A 21908-nucleotide genomic window follows, 5' to 3' on the forward strand; every position below is an offset into this window, starting at 1 on the left:
GACCCCTCCTGTCTCAGCCTCCAGTATTTATGCTGCAGTAGTTTATGTGTCGGGGGGCTAGGGTCAGTTTGTTATATCTGGAGTACTTCTCCTGTCCTATTCGGTGTCCTGTGTGAATTTAAGTGTGCTCTCTCTAATTCTCTCTTTCTTTCTCTCTCTCGGAGGACCTGAGCCCTAGGACCATGCATCAGGACTACCTGACATGATGACTCCTTGCTGTCCCCAGTCCACCTGGCCGTGCTGTGCCGGCCAGTCCACCCGGCACAGCCAGAAGAGGACTGGCCACCCCACATAGCCTGGTTCCCTCTCTAGGTTTCTTCCTAGGTTTTGGCCTTTCTAGGGAGTTTTTCCTAGCCACCGTACTTCTACACCTGTATTGCTTGCTGTTTGGGGTTTTAGGCTGGGTTTCTGTACAGCACTTTGAGATATCAGCTGATGTACGAAGGGCTATATAAATACATTTTATTTGATTTGAAATAATTATTTCAAACATCCTTTCTGAATTTCAAAGTGATCCTAGAAGTAATCTAATTTTTCTAAAGTATCTGTAATTTGATTACAATATTTTAGCTGTATTGAACAATATTCTATTTTTTGTGTGATCAGTTACATGTAATCCATTACTCTCCAACCCTGGTCATGCAACACTGTTGTTTGAGATGAGATTAACTGGGCCCAGCTCAAAAGTTGTGCCCTAAAAAGGGTGCCATTTGGGACACATTCTGTGTGTCTGAATAGGCCAGTAAAGTGTAGATTACAGCCCTGCTAATTAACTAGTCACAATCCGTCCTGATTCAAATGAAAACGTTGCCACCTCTCATCACTGTGCCGCCTGCTCTTACTGTCATAGCTCAATTAACTGCATTTGATGGATGGCCAAAGTACCCATCTCAAACAGTATATTACCCAATAATGCCTTATCATAAAGCGTGCTGCTTACAAATAACAAAACCTGCAGTTATCTGCAGTAAGGAGGCGGCTTATAAGTCAGAATAGAGAACATTTAAAAAAAAAAAAATCCTGAGCAAGGACTAACAGAAACAAGAGAAATTAGCTTTTTTAAGACATAATTAAATCAGTTACCTGATGGCCTTGCAGTGGAGGGCAGTCCGGGTGGTAGATGGTCTGATGTCTTGGCTCTCCTCCGGGGACAGCAGAGACGTTTCTCTGCATTCCTCCACCCGCAGTTCCCCCTCCCAGTCACCGGAGGCGCTGCCGTCTGGCTTGTAGGTGAATATGATTGTGGGTTTCTGACTGGGGTCCTCGTTCTTGGCCTCAGAGAACCAGTGGTGGCGTTGGATGGGCGGAGGTGGCAGCATGTGGATGACAGTCCCGTCCAGCCCCACCAGCTTGCCCTTCTTCGTCTCCTTCTGTGCTTTCTCCCGCTGTTCGTCCTCATCCTTCCGCCGGCGGAAGAAGCTCTTGAAGGAGATCCAGCGTTTGGGCTTGGCGCTCTCTACCGCCACCCGTCTCCCCTCCCCTCCACCCGGGCTGGTCTCTCCATCACAGGGGCGCGAGGGGGAGCTGGAGGCGGCAGGCTTGGTCCAGTGGCCAAAGTGTCTCTGAAGAATGTTGGAGGCGTAGTATGGGGAAGAGGTGGATCTGGGAGGGGGGAATGGAGCGTTGGGCTCTGACTTCGTGGGGCTGGACAGGGGCACGGCTGCTGAGGCACTCTGGGATTTGGGCAGCTGTTTAGAGGGTGTGTCCTTCCCGGGTTTGGACAGGCAGCTGTCAGTGGAGGAGAAGAGAGACTTGGGTCGACTGAGTGTTTCTTTGGTGGCGTTGGGTGGAAGGGCATACAGCTCCTCGACACTACAGGCTTTAGAATGTGGGGAAGGTGACTCTGGGGGAGACTGTGGGGGCTGGATAGAGGCAACGATCTGGGACAACACAGTGCTGGCCTTCTCCCGGTGGCTCGTCCCAGTGCCTGATGATGACAGTGGGAAGTCAGTGCTCCCCTCTTTGCTGGATGTTGTTTCCCCACTGATCTTGCGAGTGCGCCCACGAGAGGCTGAACTGGAGCTGCTTTTGGCCAAGGTGGCAGCGACAGTGAGAGGAGTTGGAACAGCAATCGATGTGGCAGCTGAAGGAGAAAGAGAACCAGCAGCCATGCTTGCAGCTATAGTCAAGTCTTTAGCGGTTCGAGCGGTTAGCTCCTGGCTTATCAGTGCTGCTGCAGCGGCTTTCCTTTCTCCAGCAGCAGCTTTCTCCGATGCTGCTTTACCAATAGTTTTCTCTGTAGGAGAAGGTTGGACACTCTCCAAGGAGCCGACCTCCTCATAAGTGTGGCTAGCCACTCTCCCGTCCTTTGTTTGAGGCATCTCACCGCTGAGACCCAGGAAGCTCTTATACACAGCCAGGTTGTCGTAAGCACTTGGGTTGATGACGATGGGCACCTTGACGGCGTTCTTGGACCTGCGGGAGTATGTGGTATCATCCCGGATGATGATGGGGAAGGGGGGCATCCCTGCATTGTTGTAACTGTTGAACTTGATCTCGGACAGGTTAGGGGATTTCACAGGTACAGTCCGAGAGGAGGAGAGGCCAGCAATGGGGGAGGTTGGGGCTGACTTGTGGCTGCAGTGGCGAGGTGGGACGGCAGGGCCAGATGCTCCAGTGGACTCCAGATCCACTTTGGCGATCTTCTGACGGGGACTGGTGCTAGACGTCCACACCTCCTGGTAGCGGATAGCACCTGGTTGCTTGCTGGCCTTGCCCTGGAAGACAAACGGTGTGGCGGATGTGGGGGAGATGGGAGATGATGGGGACATGGGTGAGGCTGGAGACAGTGGCTGGCCTAAGGGGGAGATGGGGTAGGAAGAGGGGCTAATGGGAGTCTTTGGCTGTTTGGGAGTGCGTTCTTGGTTTTGTTCCTCTGGGTTAGCCATGGATGCAGACACGTCCACCACTGTGTAGGGCTTACAGATAAGATGCTTCTCCAGGTTAACCACACGGTAAGGTTTGGCTTGCTCCTCTGTGGGGCTGAAGCTGATCATCACTGGCTGCCCGGGAAGAGCTTGAGGCATAGGTAAGCCCTCCCTGCTGTCCTGATCATCCAATTGGATTGCGAGAACAGCCTTGTGGGTTTCCGTGACCTTGGGTGGACTGACAGCCTTCTGGGTCTGTTGTTCCTTGTCTGTACCAGCAGCCTGAAGGGCCGGTGTTCTGAAAGCTGAGGGGGAGTGCAGACCGTTTCTCAGGGGGCCACAGGGAGCACTGCTGCTGCAGCTGGAAGTGGTGCGCAAGTCCTCCGGCAGTGATGATGAGGACTCTGGGGAAGTGGTGCACTCCGAATTGGAGAGAAAGCCGCTGCCCTGCAGGTCACCAGGGCCGTACGGAAGGAGACCGTGGCCTCCATTGGAGTCTGTGGAGGGGTATCCATTAAGGATCTCATCATAACTGTCGTCATAGTCCACGGCGCAGATCCTCTGGAGTGAGCGGTTACGTAACGGTACAGTGTTCCACTTCTTCCCCTGTGCAAATGGGACTGGGGAGAGTGTAGCGGCACGAAAGTTGGCGAAGCGCGGCTGGCCCCGCATACGGATCTCCATGGCTAGAAGTTCCTCGTCACTCTCATCCCAGCTCTCGTGTTCATCGTCGTCGTTAACTTCACTTTCGTCATCTTCATCCTCATCATCGTCCTCTCCTTCGCTGGAGAACTCAGGGTAGCAGAAGCGCCCTCCTTCGGTGCTGATGACCTCCATACTGTTGCTGAGGGACACCCGCTTTTGGGCAGCCCCTCCACTGCTGCTGCTCCCAATGGCCAAGCAACCAGAAGCGGGGAGTCCTCTCTCTAATGAGCGCTGGAAGGAGCTGCTGATGCGCCCCAAAAAGAGGTCCTTCGACCCGGACAAGGGGCTGGGGCTAGGGCCAGAGCCCAGGCCCGCAATCTCCTTGAGCATGTCAGTCAAACCATTGCCATTCCCACGGGGTGCGCGCTGACTGCGCTGCCTGTAACGCTCAATCTCCTCCACGGCATATTCCCCTTCATTGTTGTTAGGCCCGCCGGGCTTCTTGCGGTTCATCCCATTTCGGGTCCAGACGGTAAAGGCAGAGGTTTTGCCGGGTTCACCAGCGTCTGGTGGCCGATGTAGGTTGCCCTCCAAGTCCAGGTCGGCCGAAGAGCAGGACAGCATCATGGTGGGCTTGACAGCGATTGTGGGCTTCTTAGCCACGGGAGGACGGAAGTGACCAGAGCGGGTTGAGACACCGTCACCGCCTCCCCTCTGGGAGCTGTTACCGTTGGGTCTAGTTCCAGCAGGGGGTTGGCTCTGTTGTTGGGGGGGTTGCTCAGGGGCAATCTTCTTCAGGCCACCCTCGGCCAGGCGGTGCAGGCTCTTGGGCTTAAAGCAGTTCTTGCACTCGCCTGGTTTCCACACATGCTCCGTGAAGGTGTTGCAGGCAGACATGGCTGCTGTCCTGGTGAGGCAGCACGGTGGGTCAGTGGACAGGAAACCCCTCCATGGGAACCACAAAGGCAGGGGAATGGACTATTCTACAGCACCGCTGCCTTCCGGTTAACCCTCAGACCTAGCAGAGAGACTCAGCCTGAAAGAAAATGAAACATGGCATTATTAAACTGTCATCTCACAACATGTGTTTATATCTATTTAATTGTTTCAGCATAAAACATAAAAACTTTAGTATTACGTTTGTTTAATTCAGTATACTTGACATGTTGTTTTTTAAAGTAGCCAACATGATGAAATCATGTAATAAATATTTTCATTTTCAGAATGACTAACACTTTTTGAAAAGGGCACCAAAAGATATTCAAAAATATAGAGGGTAAATGTATACAGCCCTAAAATGAGAGAGGGTAAGTGCCTAACATATACAGCCCTAAAATGAGAGTGGGTAAGTGCCTAACGTATACAGCCCTAAAATGAGAGAGGGTAAGTGCCTAACGTATACAGCCCTAAAATGAGAGAGGGTAAGTGCCTAACGTATACAGCCCTAAAATGAGAGAGGGTAAGTGCCTAACGTATACAGCCCTAAAATTAAAGATGAATCGCTCATGTGAGGTTTTATGACTTACTCATTCAAGGTTTATTTTTTTTTACTATTTTCTACATTGTAGAATAATAGGGAAGACATCAAAAAACTATGAAATAACACAGATGGAATCATGTAGTAACCCCAAAAAAAAAATATATATATTTGAGATTCCAATTCCTCCTTCGGCCGCCTTTCCTTCCAGTTCTCTGCTGCTGGAACGACTGGAACGACCTGCAAAAATCTCTGAAGCTGGAGGCTCATATCTCCCTCACTAACTTTAAGCACCAGCTGTTAGAGCAGCTAACAGATCACTGCAACTGTACATAGCCCATCTGTAAATAGCCCATCCAACTACCTCATCTCCATACTGTATTTATTTATTCATTAATCTTGCTCCTTTGCACCCCAGTATCTTTACTTGGACATTCATCTTCTGCACATCTACCATTCCAGTGTTTCATTGCTATATTGTAAATACTTTGCCACCATGGCCTATTTATTGCCTTAACTCCCTTATCTTACCTCATTTGCACACACTGTATATAGACTTTTTGTTTTATTTTGTTCTACTGTATTATTGACTATGTTTTGTTTATTCCATGTGTAACTCTGTGTTGTTGTATGTGTCTAAATGGTTTGCTTTATCTTGGCCAGGTCACAGTTGCAAATGAGAACTTGTTCTCAACTAGCCTACCTGGTTAAATAAAGGTGAAATACATTTTTTTAAATATACTGGGGGTTCTGAAGAAGCACCCCTTTATCCATATGTGCATCAAAACTTCAATGGTCTGTCACATACACACACTCTGGTCTGCAGTGACCCTCTCCAGTAAGATCTGTCCGCAATTGAATTCATTGCAGCACAGACATTCCTCTTTTGTCGACATGGTTGGACAACACCCACATACGAACCACCAGTCAGAGTCTGACCATGGCTACCCAGGATCATGAGCTGCTTGCTGGTCTCACAATTCTTGTTCTCACTGTCTCAACTGATCTTCAGTGTATTCCGGCTCAAATAAATGTCATCCAGCTCTTCTTGGAAAGAGGGATAAAAAGCAGCCATTCAAACTACTTAGCAATTTCGGATAAACAGTGCAAGGGTAACAAAGGTCCCTGTGAACCTGAAGAAACTAGTACAGCACCCATAGGGCTCCAGTCAAGCTGTAGTCTTTACAAAGCCAGGAAAAATGAGTCAACCTAGATATCATGCAATGTCGTGGCAGACAGGAACATCGTTGAGACAAGTCCAATGGCTTTATTGAACCAGGATAACCATTTCTACTTGCTGCTAGCGTGATCGGCAAAACACAAAGGCAATAGCATTAATTGCTTCAAAACATGAATCCATTCATTTTTTTGATCAGACAGCAGGCTCAATCAACTCATGATTGTGGACTATAGGAAAAAGAGGACCGAGCACACCCTCATTCTCATCGACTGGGCTGCAGTAGAGCAGGTTGAGAGCTTCAAGTTCCTTGGGGTCCACATCACCAACATGGTCAAAGCACACCAAGACAGTCGTGAAGAGGGCACAACAAAACCTATTCCCCCCCAAGTTTTGACATGGGTCCTCAGATTCCCAAAAGGTTCTACAGTTGCACCATCAAGAGCATCCTGACGGGTTGCATCACTGCCTGGTATGGCAACTGTGAACGGCCCAGTACATCAATCACCGGGGCCAAGTTTCCTGCCATCCAGGACCTCTATACCAGGCGGTGTCAGAGGAAGGCCCTAAAAATTGCCAAAGACTCCAGCCACCCTAGTCATAGACTGTTCTCTCTGCTACCGGACGGCAAGCGGTACCGGAGCACCAAGTCTAGTTCCAAGAGGCTTCTAAACAGCTTCTACCCCCAAGCCATTAGACACTTCTACATCTAGTCAAATAGCTACCTAGACTATTTGCATTGCCCTCCCCCCACCACCCCCTCTTTACACCACTGCTACTCTCTGTTGTCATCTATGCATAGTCATTTTAATACCTCTACCCACATGTACATACTACCTCAACTAACTGGTGCCCCCGCACATTGACTCTGTATTGGTACCCACCTGTATATAGTCTCGCTATTGTTATTTTACTGCCGCTCTTTAATTACTTGTTACTTTAAATCTCTTATTCTTATCCATATTATCTTGAAACTGCATTGTTGGTTAGGGGCTCGTAAGTAAGCATTTCACTGTAAGGTTTACACCTGTTGTATTCAGGACATTTGACCAATAAAATTTGATTTGATGACATTGGCTATACTCTCCTGGAGTGAAAATTCTAAAATACCGCTATGGTGCATAATTATGTCTGAAACACTCATCACGCAGAATTATGTAGGGAGAAAGGAAAACAACCCAAGTGTGACGTTTCCCTTTAACAATTGAACATAATTGACTAAAACTAATGTATACAACAATATATCATTTTTTATTTAAGCTCTTATTTTCAATGACGGCCTAGGAACAGTGGGTTAACTGCCTTGTTCAGAGGCAGAACGACAGATTTGTACCTTGTCAGCTCGGGGATTTGATCTTGCAACCTTTCGGTTACTAGTCCAATGCTCTAACCACTAGGCTACCCCAACTGGTTCACCTACATGAACTGGTTGAAACATTTAAATAGCTGAATTTATCCAAAGATGGAAGTGGGCTTAATGGGTAAATGGGCTGACTCTTACCTGACACATTTGCATGAAAAAGTCCAAATGGAAATCAAAACCAATCCATGCATGCATTCAGAGGTGACAAAAACACACAGCACTGCTCCCTTCCCTCCATTAGGTGGCGATGCATTGCAATGTTTTCTCTGTCAGGGGCAGAGTAACTCCACTGAGGAGTTACTGCTCCTCAGCTGAGCCTGTGAGGCTATGCGGCCAGCGGGTCAGACATTTCCCTGGCCTATTTTTGGACTGCAGCTCTGTGCAGTTGCTAGTTACAATCAGCCAGGCTTACATGGGATCTACAGACTGACAATGCCATAAAGTCAGGCCCCATGCTGAGATCTAACTGCATCGGAGGAGCTAGGGCTGGGCAGGTCTTTTCAACTGAATTCAGATTTGTTTCATTTCAGTCCAAACAATACGGATGAACTTGATTTTGCAGTGTCAACAGAAATAACCAGGTAAGTGACTGGTACCTTGGTGTAGTTAATATAACTACTATAACTAAATAAATGCTCGGTAAGTAATGCTTGACAGGTAATTCAGCTTTGACCAATGATCAGAGCTTGTTTGCTGTATTACCATGGGCTATAATAGTGGACAATTAGTGGCTGCATTATAGTGAATTATGACTAAACTAACTACTACTAAGATATGACTAAAATGATGATTCAGAGGAGCAAACCAGATAGATACGCTTACTGGCAATTCAAACAAGGAGGACCAAGACAGATGTACACCAGTTATCTGTGAGAGCTCAGTGGTCAAACACTTCCTGTTTTCAAGAGGATACCAGGTCACACTTCCATGTGGCCCGTGTGGCGACAGGAAACCACATCCTTGAGAACCCATTTTGTAGTTTTCTCCTTTCAGCTTCATGTTCTGCAGTCATCACTTTTAATGCAGTCTCTCCATCCCTGTAGCCCAGAAACGGAATAGGTTATAATTTGTGGCTAGAGCTGTAATGAATACAGCATTTATAGAGTGAGGAAAAGTACCACTGGATATTCTCCTCATCACATATTGTAAGTTCATGAAAAGGATAATGGGTTTTGAAGCCTTTGTGCACAATGTCCATTCATAATATAAGCAAGGTTCAATTTAAATAAAATAATACATTTACAATTCTTTACTATTGTCTCAATTGACCGTTCCAACCACTCGCTCGCGCACTTTGCCTGCCTTGGGCACAAATTAAAATACACATTTGAGAGAAATCAAGTCAAATTTGAAATGGCACGCCCTGAGGCGTCCAATTAAACTGAATGTTTCACATAATTGTAATTTCACATAATTGCCGTCCACCACACACTAAACAGGTAGGGTTTCAGATGTTTTCAGGAGATTGGCAGGGACTTTGCTGTCCTTGCTTCAGGGGTAAGCTGGTTCCACCATTTGGGTGTCAGGACAGAGAACAGATTTGACTAGGCTGAGCGGGAGCTGCCCTTCCATAGGGGTGGGAGGGCCAAGAGACCAGAGGTGGCAGAACGGAGTACTCGGGTTGGGGTGTAGGGTTTGAGCAGATCCTGAAGTTAGGGAGGGGCAGTTCCTCTTGCTGCTTCGTAGGCAGATACAATGGTCTTGTAGTGGATGTGAGCTTCGACTGGAAGCCAGTGGAGTGTGCAGAGGAGCGGGTGACATGGGAGAACTTGGGAAGGTTGAACACCATGCGGGCTACAGCGTTCTGGATAAGTTGTAGGGGTTCGATGGCACAAGCGGGGTTGAGTAGTGAGAGTACGTGCAGACTCTGAAGTCAAAGGGGACGCAGCCATTGGCAGGGATGAGTTGATGAGGGAGGTGAGGAATGGGAGAAGGTCTCCAGAGATGGTCTGGAGAAGGGAGGAGGGGATGGGGGTCGAGCAGGAAGGTTTTCGGGAGGTCGGAACTGAATAATTGCATGATTTCATCTGGAGAGAGGGGAGAAAGAGGTCACGGCATATGGTAGTTCTGTGTGAGTGGGACCAATGGCCTCATTAGGCTGAGTGAATGAGGAGTGCTTATTTTCTAAGTGGTTCACAAAGTTGTGCGCAGCGAGGGAGGAGGGAGGTGATGGGGGGAAAGTTTCCTAGGGTTAGAGGCAGAAGCTTGACATTTAGAGGGATATAATGTGGCATTAGCAACTTATACAAAGGAGGAGAAGGGAGTAAAACGATGATAGGTCCTCCAAAAGTTGAGTTTTCCTCCATTTTCGCTCAGCTGCCCGCAGCCCTGTTCTGAAAGCTCGCCACGGAGTAGGAAGGGAGGGCCGAACCGACCGGGAGGAAAGAGGACTGCGAGTGATAGGATGTCGAAAGGGAGGAGAGTAGAGTAGGGTAGAAAAGGCAAAATCAAGGGACAGAAGGGAGAAGGATTTAGCAGAAGGGAGAGAGGATAGGCTAGAAGAGGAGAGAGTAGTGGGAGAGAGATTGAAGATTGCAACAGCGCATAACCATCTGGGTAGGGGCTAAGTGGTTAGGGTTGGAGGAAAGGGAGACAGAAAAGGAAACTAAGTAGTGATCAGAAACCTGGAGGGGGGTTCTAGTGAGATTAGTAGGCGAACCACCTGTAGTAAATTTGAGTTGAAGCATATTGCCTGCCTTGTGAGTGGGAGGGAGGGGACTGGGAAAGGGCGAGGTCAAAAGAGGCAAGGAGGGGACAGAAATTAATCGAAGGTAGACGTTGTGAGGTTGAAGTTGCCCAGTATGAAGAGCAGTGAGCCATCTTCAGGAAATTAGCTTATCAAGGTGTCATGCTCATTGAGAAACTCTCTAAGGGCACCTGGTGGGCGATAGATGAGAAAAATGTTAAGCTTGAGTTGACAAGAGACAGTGACCGCATGGAAGTCAAATGAGGAGATGGACAGGTGAGTGAAGGTGAAAAAATTAAATATCCACTTTGGAGAAATTAGTAGCCCTGTGCCACCACCGCGACAACCCAATGCTCGCAGACTACGAGAAAACACATAGTCAGATAAAATAGGGCAGTGTTCTCTGGGGTGATCCATATCGCTGTCAGGGCAAAAAAAAGTCTAGGAACTGAAGGGCAGCATAGGCTGAGATTTCCTTGGTGTTCTTGACCACAGATCGGCAGTTACAAACGCTGCCGGAGACCAGGAATTCCAAATAGAAGGGTTGCAGCCAAGGGGTGGGGAGCGTCTGTAAAGCCTACAGAGAGAGGAGCGAACAGGTATGGAAAACACACACATGCTGACAAAGCTACAAAAGAGCAAAATGAGATCTGAAAACAACTAGGTGAGATACTCAAATGAGAGTGGTGTGAAACTTTCCTCTCTTTCTGTCGTTGAATAACTGCAGAACAACTCGGCAGAACCGTGTTAGTTTTGGCTCAGAGACCTCCGCTGCCACGGCTGCCACTGAGAAAACAAGGGAGACTGAAGTACTAACAGTAATAGCTAATTGCATACCAGACAGAGGTGAAGAGCACACCTCGTGGTACTAATTACTGACTGTCCAAGAGAGGAACAACTACTCCCCCTCCAATAGAGCCACTGATTACAAAAACAACAGTCACAACTATGTTTTACTCCATTAAGAGATGACTAGAACTGCAACCCAGTATTAATTTAGTAAAAGAAAAATAGTGATGAAAATACTTGTCAAACACCTATTTATTCAGTGGCAGATAATGTATTTATTGAATTTATTTGACAATTTGTAAAAAATCCACACATAACAGCGCTCCAGCTGGTGACGCCTCCACATACAATTTAAGAAAATCATCAAGGACAACACAATAAAGCTTAACATCTTATTTCCATTGTGGTCCTTTTGAAGAGGGAAAGTGGTAATACAACAAGGTTAGGCGGCGATGTATTGACAACAGACAATGACAGACAAGTGTTGTTTGTTTCACAACATTCGATAATTAATACAATTTCCATTCCTAATAAACAACTATTGACAGTCACATCTTCCTTGTCTCACATACCCTTAATATAATACAGTGCCTTGCGAAAGTATTCGGCCCCCTTGAACTTTGCGACCTTTTGCCACATTTCAGGCTTCAAACATAAAGGTATAAAACTGTATTTTTTTGTGAAGAATCAACAACAAGTGGGACACAATCATGAAGTGGGACGACATTTATTGGATATTTCAAACTTTTTTAACAAATCAAAAACTGAAAAATTGGGCGTGCAAAATTATTCAGCCCCTTTACTTTCAGTGCAGAACTTTACTCTCTCTCCAGAAGTTCAGTGAGGATCTCTGAATGATCCAATGTTGACCTAAATGACTAATGATGATACATACAATCCACCTGTGTGTAATCAAGTCTCCGTATGAATGCACCTGCACTGTGATAGTCTCAGAGGTCCGTTAAAAGCGCAGAGAGCATCATGAAGAACAAGGAACACACCAGGCAGGTCCGAGATACTGTTGTGAAGAAGTTTAAAGCCGGAGTTGGATACAACAAGATTTCCCAAGCTTTAAACATCTCAAGGAGCACTGTGCAAGCGATAATATTGAAATGGAAGGAGTATCAGACCACTGCAAATCTACCAAGACCTGGCCGTCCCTCTAAACTTTCAGCTCATACAAGGAGAAGACTGATCAGAGATGCAGCCAAGAGGCCCATGATCACTCTGGATGAACTGCAGAGATCTACAGCTGAGTTGGGAGACTCTGTCCATAGGACAACAATCAGTTGTATATTGCACAAATCTGGCCTTTATGGAAGAGTGGCAAGAAGAAAGCCATTTCTTAAAGATATCCATAAAAAGTGTCGTTTAAAGTTTGCCACAAGCCACCTGGGAGACACACCAAACATGTGGAAGAAGGTGCTCTGGTCAGATGAAACCAAAATTGAACTTTTTGGCAACAATGCAAATCGTTATGTTTGGCGTAAAAGCAACACAGCTGAACACACCATCCCCACTGTCAAACATGGTGGTGGCAGCATCATGGTTTGGGCCTGCTTTTCTTCAGCAGGGACAGGGAAGATGGTTAAAATTGATGGGAAGATGGATGGAGCCAAATTCAGGACCATTCTGGAAGAAAACCTGATGGAGTCTGCAAAAGACCTGAGACTGGGATGGAGATTTGTCTTCAAACAAGAAAATGATCCAAAACATAAAGCAAAATCTACAATGGAATGGTTCAAAAATAAACATATCCGGGTGTTAGAATGGCCAAGTCAAAGTCCAGACCTGAATCCAATCGAGAATCTGTGGAAAGAACTGAAAACTGCTGTTCACAAATGCTCTCCATCCAACCTCACTGAGCTCGAGCTGTTTTGCAAGGAGGAATGGGAAAACATTTCAGTCTCTCGATGTGCAAAACTGATAGAGACATACCCCAAGCGACTTACAGCTGTAATCACAGCAAAAGGTGGCGCTACAAAGTATTAACTTAAGGGGGCTGAATAATTTTGCACGCCCAATTTTTCAGTTTTTGATTTGTTAAAAAAGTTTGAAATATCCAATAAATGTCGTTCCACTTCATGATTGTGTCCCACTTGTTGATTCTTCACAAAAAAATACAGTTTTATATCTTTATGTTTGAAGCCTGAAATGTGGCAAAAGGTCGCAAAGTTCAAGGGGGCCGAATACTTTCGCAAGGCACTGTATATACAGTTGAAGTCGGAAGTTTACATACACCTTAGCCAAATACATTTAAACTCAGTTTCACAATTCCTGACATTTAATCCTAGTAAAAATTCAGTGTTAGGTCATTTAGGATAACCTCTTTATTTTAAGAATGTGAAATGTCAGAAAAATAGTAGAGAGAATGATTTATTTCCGCTTTAATTTCTTTCATCACATTCCCAGTGAGTCAGAAGTTTATATACACTCAATTAGTATTTGGTAGCGTTGACTTTAAATTGTTTAATTTGTGTCAAACGTTTCGGGGCAGCATTCTCCAAGCTTCCCACAATAGGTTGGGTGAATTTTGGCCCATTCCTCCTGACAGAGCTGGTGTAATTGAGTCAGATTTGCAGGCATCCTTGCTCTCACACGCTTTTTCAGTTCTGCCCACACATTTTCTATAGGATTGAGGTCAGGGCTTTGTGATGGCCACTCCAATACCTTGACTTTGTTGTCCTTAAGCCATTTTTCCACAACTTTGGAAGTATGCTTGGGGTCATTGTCCATTTAGAAGACCCATTTGCGACCAAGCATCAACTTCCTGACTGATGTCTTGAGATGTTGCTTCAATATATCCACATAATTGTCCATCCACATAATTGTCCATCCTCATGATGCCATCTAGTTTGTGATGTGCACCAGACCCTCCTGCAGCAAGGCACACCCACAACATGATGCTGCCACCCCCGTGCTTCACGGTTAGGATGGTGTTCTTCGGCTCGAAAGCCTCCCCCTTTCTCCTCCAAACATAACAATGGTCATTATGGCCAAACAGTTCTATTTTGTTTCATCAGACCAGAGGATGTTTCTCCAAAAAGTACGATCTTTGTCCCCATGTGCAGTTGTAAACCGTAATCTGACCTTTTTATGGTGGTTTTGGAGCAGTGGCTTGTTCCTTGCTGAGCGGCCTTTCGTGTTATGTCAATGGAGGACTCGTTTTACTGTGGATATAGATAATTTTGTACCGGTTTCCTCCAGCATCTTCACAAGGTGCTGTTGTTCTGGGATTGATTTGCACCTTTCGCGCCAAAGTGCGTTCATCTCTAGGAGACAGAGCACGTCTCCTTCCTGAGCGGTATGATGCCTGCGTAGTCCCATGGTGTATATACTTGCGTACTATTGTTTGTACAGATGAACGTGGTACCTTCAGGCATTTGGAAATTGCTCCCAAGGATGAACCAGACTTGTGAAGGTCTAACAAAAAGATTCTAAGTTCTTAGCTGAAATTTCTTTTGATTTTCCCATGATGTCAAGCAAAGAGGCACTGAGTTTGAAGGTAGGCCTTGAAATACATTGACTCGAATTATGTCAATTAGCCTATCAAAAGCTTCTAAAGCCATGACATAATTTTCTGGAATTTTCCAAGCTGTTTAAAGGTACAGTCAACTTAGTGTATGTAAACTTCTGACCCACTGGAATTGTGTTACAGTGAAATATAAGTGAAATAATCTGTCTGTAAACAATTGTTGGAAAAATGACTTGTGTCATGCACAAAGTAGATGTCCTAACCGACTTGCCAAAACTATAGTTTGTTTACAAAAAATGTGTGGAGTGGTAGAAAAACGAGTTTTAATGACTCCAACATAAGTGTATGCATACTTCCGACTTCAACTGTACACACACACACACACACACACACACACACACACACTATAATAAACAACAGGCACCAAAAAGGCAGACCATATGCTATCCCGGGAATTTCCCTCTCCGCCACCTACTTTAAATCGTACCACTCACTTTTGAGACATGCTACAATTTAGCAATTTTTTCAGTGAGAACTTGAAACTACGTATGGAGGTTATACATTTCTAACTATTTGGAAGATTATTCCAAAGAATGGCAGCCGAGTATTAAAATGTTTCTTTCCCCATAGCACTTTTAATCTAAAAGAAACAACGTCAGTTTGAATCATTCTGTTTTCCCTTACTAAGTTAAAGTAGTTACATAAGTATCTGGGGACCATACTGTGGACAATCTGATGTACAAGACACCATTTTATCTGAGCAACTCTCTCCTCCACTTTAAGTCACCTAAGGCTTTCAAGGTGGGAATAGTCAAGATGCGAAATTGATGGATGTTTAAGAATAATCCTGACTAATTTGTTCTGAGATGTCTGCAATTGATTTTTGAATATCTTGGGGGCACTATTGTACCAGAAAGAGCATGCATAGTCAAAGTGGCACTGAACAAGAGCCCCTGCCAATGTCCCCATTGCAGTCTTATCCAGATATTTGGAAGTTCTAGCCAGGAACCTAATTTTATGGTTCACTTTGGCGATAACATTTTGTCAGACGGTTATCTAGCACACATCCAAGATACTTAACAGAGTATTTTGCTGTGACTACTATGCCACCTACTACCACCTTAAAATCTGGGAATTTCCACAGTTTCACTTTGGACCCAAACAAGATGGACTCTGTTTTTCCAAGGTGAAGTGACAGCTTATTGTTAAATAGCCATTTACTGACATTCAGAAGTTCAGCACTGAGGGCTTTCTCAACTACATTTTTGTATTTGTGGGAAACCAACAGTGCAGAATAATCTGCATATAGGAAAAGGTCACATGTACAGGCAGATTTCAGATAATTTATATACAATAGAAATACAAGTGGACCCAGCACACTCCCTTGGGGTACCCCACAGTTCAAGACTTTGGGTTTAGACAGTTTTCCCATCCACATTCTGTTTTTCTTCCTTGCAGGTAGGAGCTGACCCGTTTTACTGCGAAGTAGGCCCATGGCCCATGGCTCTTAGTTTGATTAACAGAACCTCATGATCCACTGTATCGAACGCCTTTTAGAGATCTAACATACCAATAACACAACATTTCCCTCCGTCTACTTCCTTCCTTATGTGCTCAGTCAGATATAGTAGACAGGTGTCAGTGGAATGGGATTTCCTGAAGTCAGATTGGAGCTCATAGAATAGGTTATGTAAGGAAATATAACTGTCAATCTGCTTGAACATAATATTTTCCATGACCTTCGATAAAGCACACAGGATTGAGACAGACCAATATTTTCCATGATCTAACTTATTCCCTTTTTTATATAAAAGAATGACCCGTGCAAGTTTTAGTTCACTGGGAAAACACCATAGTTCAATAGACAGATTCACAATGTACGCTACACAGGGGGATAATTACCATAGCATCCATTAGATATCTGGCAGGAATATTGTCAGATATCTAAAGGATGCTATGGTAATTATCCCCCTGTGTAACGTACACTGTGAATCTGAAAACCATGCCCAGTTCATTCACAAGTCACCTCTCTGCTTGGCAACCTTTCTCCAATCTGGTGGCAAAACAAATAAGGCCACGCCATGGCTACTCTCCCGGTGGTACAAGCTCCACATAGAAAAGGGGGCGACGTTCGGAGCAACTTCAATTATCGCGTCGATTCAAACAACACCGAATGCAACCTTTCCACATGGGAAGATAGCGTTTGCACCCAAGTTCACAGGGAAAAAAATACTACCAACCTCAAGAGACATCTGAAAGTATATCATCCCAAAATATACGCTCAGGTAATAACCGATTGATAATGCTAGCTAGTTAGTTTGCTGCAACTACAGTATGAGACCACTACTTATGACAGAACCTTGATTACAATATAGCTACAGTATGTCAAGGGGCAGGGCTCTAGACTGCAACTCTAGACTGCGAGTAAATGTTTTAATTGGTCGCATCAGTGCGATCTGAACATTCATTACATAGTCCCCGAACTCAAAAGTTTCATAAAGTCCTATTTTTGCCCACTAAAACCATGATTTGGTCAAAAGGTAAAGTCCATGTTTCACTGGCTGGGGCCTGCTGCTGTGATGAGTGAGCCACTTGATGTGTACTCCGGGAGAGAGAAAAATGGTTTCTTATTGTATAACATTTCAAAATCCAATTGCGGGAAATACAAGGCTTTGGAAGCAATTACTGTTGTTCTCAGCTTCCTGTGGGTACACATTGTTTTGTCATCTCTTAATATTAAGTATTAAGCCCAATAGCAACTATTTTACAAGCGAGATATTTGATATGGCTTTAAGAAATGAAGCGTACGAAATGTACAATGACGCATCGGCCATTGCGAGTTCAAAGGACAGTAGGCCATATCTGCTAAGTTTAAGGACATTTAATTTACTGTTGGATTAATACATGACAACTAGCAGTGGGTATTATATTTAGTGTTAGTAATCTAGCTACGTGTTTTGAGTTTACACTTTCTCATGTGGTGAATTAGCACCAAAATAAATTAGCCTATGATACTAGCGCACAGAAAATGTAGGAAAATTCTGGATTTTTAACTGTAAAATATAACAACCTATTGTCAACCCACAATCATGTGATCCGGTTGCATTTCAAAATATCTTGAATCATGCTGTACTGTTGGACATGTTAGATGAGACAAAGTACTGTATGTATTGAATAGCCTACCATCGTAGTAGTCTATTACACAGTCTAAAGCATGGTGAATGACTTCATAAACTGATTACACATTTGTTCCTATTACTTGACGCTGCAGGGGAAAAATGGTACGACCAAATCATGGGCTGGTGCCACAAACTAAAGAAGTTAGTGGCACCAGTGGCACCAGGGGTAAATGTTAGTCTGGAGCCCTATCTACTGCAGAGTAATGTGTTCCATATGATGTTGTACAGAAACATATGTTGGTAGGACAAGGCTATGTATGTTTGTGCACATGGAAGTCAGTGGTTTATGTTTGCTACAGGTTAATGAGGCAATACAAATGTGATGTGACCAAAATGTGACTAAAATTAAAGGGTATTTAGATTCCTAAAAAGGACCACTGTCATTTTGACAATAACTAGACTAAATCATTATTCAAATGACAAAAAAATGACTAAGACTTAATGATATTTTAGTCAAAATGACTAAGACTAGACTAATTCAAAAAAAGAAAGAGTGCTGCAACCCCAGTGTGAAGTGGGGCGTAGGGGCCAGATCTTGTATGTTATATCACCACGGCAACAGCCTGGGCAACGCTGGGCCAGACACAAAGGAGGAACTGCCTACTAAAAGGTTATGGGCCAAGTCTCGGGCGGGGTACCATTTATCCTGTTTTTTTTTTATCTGTGGCCTGATGGGAAACATTGACTAGCGGACTACTTTTAATCTAAATAAATTAATCAAATTAAAACCTTAAATCGCCTAGTGAGGAACCATTAATTCATCCAAAGCTGTGTAAATTGTGTCTGGCATTATACCAAAGCAAGTTTTTTTTACTCTAGAGATATCCATCCACAGACTATTTCACAACTTTGGGCTGTTGAATTCCTAAAATTAGTTAATTAAGAGTTGGTGATTATGAAAAATAGTGTTATTTTTCACCTCCATTTTCCAGATGGGATGAAACATAGAAAACATAAAACAAAGACAACACATAACAAAAAAGTTAGAATAGAGGAGGAATAGGATTGTATGGCAAAACGCTAATTCTGGATATTAAATATCATGCTGTAAGAGAATAATACAGTCTTTTGATCTAGCACCACTTTATTTTTTTGCATTTTTGTCAACACCTATCTCCTCCCAAACTTTGTGGTTTATATTTTACCAAACCTAACACAATGGTAAATCTAAGCGCTGGAGGTAGCATTATACGTTTGGGGTGTGTCAGAAATATTGTAGCTATTTGCACAACCGGAATTATGGGCCAATAGTTAGAGGTGGCGCGAAAGGGCTGGGTTTTGATGAATTAACAAGTTGTGTGTGTGTCGAGGCTTGGCCTCACTGGCCAATCAGAACGTGCTCCATGGCTAAATATGTGGTTGCGTCAAGTTGTGTCTTTACAGTCTTATGTATTACGTAGTCATCAATTCCAATTTGAATGTTAGTCTGTTTTTGCCTAGTTGGTTAAATAGCCTGCCCCATATTTGCTAAATATGTTGAACATGTTCGCAGTCCACATTGTCCTAATTGCTTTGCTTCGATATGGAAATACATTGTTAAACATAGGCTGTAGCATTCACACTGATATAGGGGCTATGCCTACTGTAAATGGCAGTCTGGACATGGACATGCAAAATAGTCAATAAGCAAGATAAAATTCACTGATAAGACACATTGATAAGACCTAAAACGACTAATAAATAAATCCCCCCCCCTCGAGTTTTGTCTAAATACGGTTAAATGCACCATAACTGCTCCTTGTGGGAGCATAATACAGACAAGGCAACTTAGACTGTGGAGGGTTTTACGCACATCCACACTTTTCACAGGAGCTGGATAAAGAGATAATACTAAGAGAAAGGGGCAATGCCCACTCACCGTTATACTGCTCCAAAAAGTAATGTTTCATAAAAATCATGGAACTATCTTACAGATCATGTTTGTACTTCACCAGAAATAGCAGACAAAATTGCATTGCATTAAAGCCATGTACACTGCCGTTCAAAAGTTTTTGTCCATTAAAATTACATCAAATTGATCAGAAATAGAGTGTAGACATTGTTAATGTTGTAAATGTTGTAAACTATTGTAGCTGGAAACGGCTGATTTTTAATGGAATATCTAGGCGCAAAGAAGCCCATTATCAGCAACCATCACTCCTGTGTTCCAATGGCACGTTGTGTTAGCTAATCCAAGTTAATCATTTTAAAAGGCTAATTGATCATTAGAAAACCCTTTTGCACAGCTGAAAACTGTTGTTCTAAAGAAGCAATGAAACTGGCCTTTAGACTTGATGAGTATCAGGAGCATCAGCATTTGTGGGTTAGATTACAGACTCAAAATGGCCAGAAACAAAGCACTTTCTTCTGAAACTCGTCAGTCTATTCTTGTTCTGAAAAACGATGGCTATTCCATGCGAGAAATTGCCAAGAAACTGAAGATATCGTACAACGCTGTGAACTACTCCCTTCACAGAACAGCGCAAACTGTCTCTAACCAGAAGAGAAAGCGAAATGGGAGGACTCTGTGCACAACTGAGCAAGAGGACAAGTACATTAGAGTGTCTAGTTTGAGCAACAGACACCTCACAAGTCCTCAACTGGCAGCTTCATTAAATAGTACCTACAAAACACCAGTCTCAACGTCAACAGTGAAGAGGCGGCTCCGGGATGCTGGCCAATAAAAATAAAATATTAAGATGGGCAAAAGAACACAGACACCAGACAGAGGAACTCTGCCTAGAAGGTCAGCATCCCAGAGTGCCCTCTTCACTGTTGACGTTGAGACTGGTGTTTTCTAAGGGGTCACTTAGAAAGGACATTTCTAAGTGACCCCAAAATGTTGAACGGTAGTGTACATTCTCACCGTAATCCAATGGACGGTGAATGTTATAACTTTGGTTTTTAACCAAATTAAATGAAAAACAATACGTTTTTTCAGGTCTCATTCTATGAGCACAAGGCAATGTGTGCACACGTAGGCCTAAGGTCTCTTCAGATGGAGGAATGAAAGTTTGTCCTATTCATTGAATATAGTTTATTATAGAACGTGTGGGTCTAATCTTGGATGCTGATTGGTTAAAACTGCATTACAGCTGTTTATTCCACAAGTTACCACCGGCTAAAGCTATGACGTTGACATGCCTATTTACTCGGTTCCATCTGATCTGCCCAGCCAGGCAATTTAACAACTTCATCTACACTATAAAAAGCATCTAGACATGATATCCCATTTGTTTTAGACTAGCATTTGGTTTTCAACAGCGGAGATTTGTATAAACCTTGCCGTCTGTCTCTCCGACATTTGCAACATTGTTTCAACATCCACATTTGATCTCCAGCTGTCCCATAGTAATGAACTTGCCAGGAGTCGGGATTAGACAGGCAGACAGCTTTTCTCAGCCAGTCGAAATCATGAATCAGCTGGCATTTTTTATGGATATATACAAAGGAATGTCACTATAAAACAGCTTTAACAAATGCAAATGCAGCTACGTTGCTGTTATTCTGGTTGCACTGTTTGACGTGACTGTAATTTAGCCCGTAATTGGTTAGCAAGCAAGCAAGGGATAAGAACGTTGCCATCCAGTATGGCAATGGAGCGTTCAGAATGAACGAGTGAGTCACGTCCATAGATACAGAAAGACTGAACGACTGGGCAACCGGCAACTAAAACGATAGAACGAACGACCTGCTGGCTTGGGTAGCAACCTTCGATTTGTGTCGGGACTATGTCTTGTGGAAAGAAGAAATAGTATGAATAAATTCATTAAAATAATGTTTATGAAAATATGTCAATCATTATTTGAATATATTGGTAACCAGTTGTATAAAAGTTATAATGCCCTGGACCTTTGCTGGACCTCAACTTCGTCTCGGGCTTAACACCCCGTATCAATATATCCTCCAAATACTGTCTTCTCGGGCATTATCACTTAATTAAATAGCATACAGTAACCCTACAATAGGCCTAGTTACAAACAGGTTCAACAGATGAAAGTGGAAGATACAATATTTTACAAAATGATCAAGGAAAGATAATAAGCAGTCTATTGTAATAATGTGATGTTTCTAAACAGGCTTCCTACAGTCACTGACACTTTTCATTCAATGGGCATCACACATAGACCTAATGAGGCCAAACCTTTTACAGAAGCTGCATGGCCAAAAATAATGTCCAATATGAAGAAAAACTAATGTCTGTTGACTGTTTTTTACTGCTCGTAATATTTGAATAAAACACTGGTTATAGGCTACTAATTAGGCTACAG

The 21908-nt window shown here is 43.9% G+C and overlaps 1 protein-coding gene across 4 annotated transcripts in view; it reads right to left on the reverse strand.

Moving 5' to 3' along the window:
• The window catches only part of peak1 (pseudopodium-enriched atypical kinase 1), a 260615-nt gene that overhangs the window by 47242 nt on the left and 191465 nt on the right, over positions 1-21908 (reverse strand). For all 4 annotated transcript variants that reach the window (XM_036949921.1, XM_036949915.1, XM_021564336.2 and 1 more), the window contains one exon: positions 1084-4548. In XM_036949921.1, the coding sequence (XP_036805816.1) occupies positions 1084-4409 (3326 nt within the window). In that variant the 5' untranslated portion in view covers positions 4410-4548. The remainder of the gene's footprint in view (positions 1-1083; positions 4549-21908) is intronic.

This window comes from Oncorhynchus mykiss, chromosome 2 (genome assembly GCF_013265735.2).
Source record: "Oncorhynchus mykiss isolate Arlee chromosome 2, USDA_OmykA_1.1, whole genome shotgun sequence".
Taxonomy (NCBI): Eukaryota; Metazoa; Chordata; class Actinopteri; order Salmoniformes; family Salmonidae; genus Oncorhynchus; species Oncorhynchus mykiss.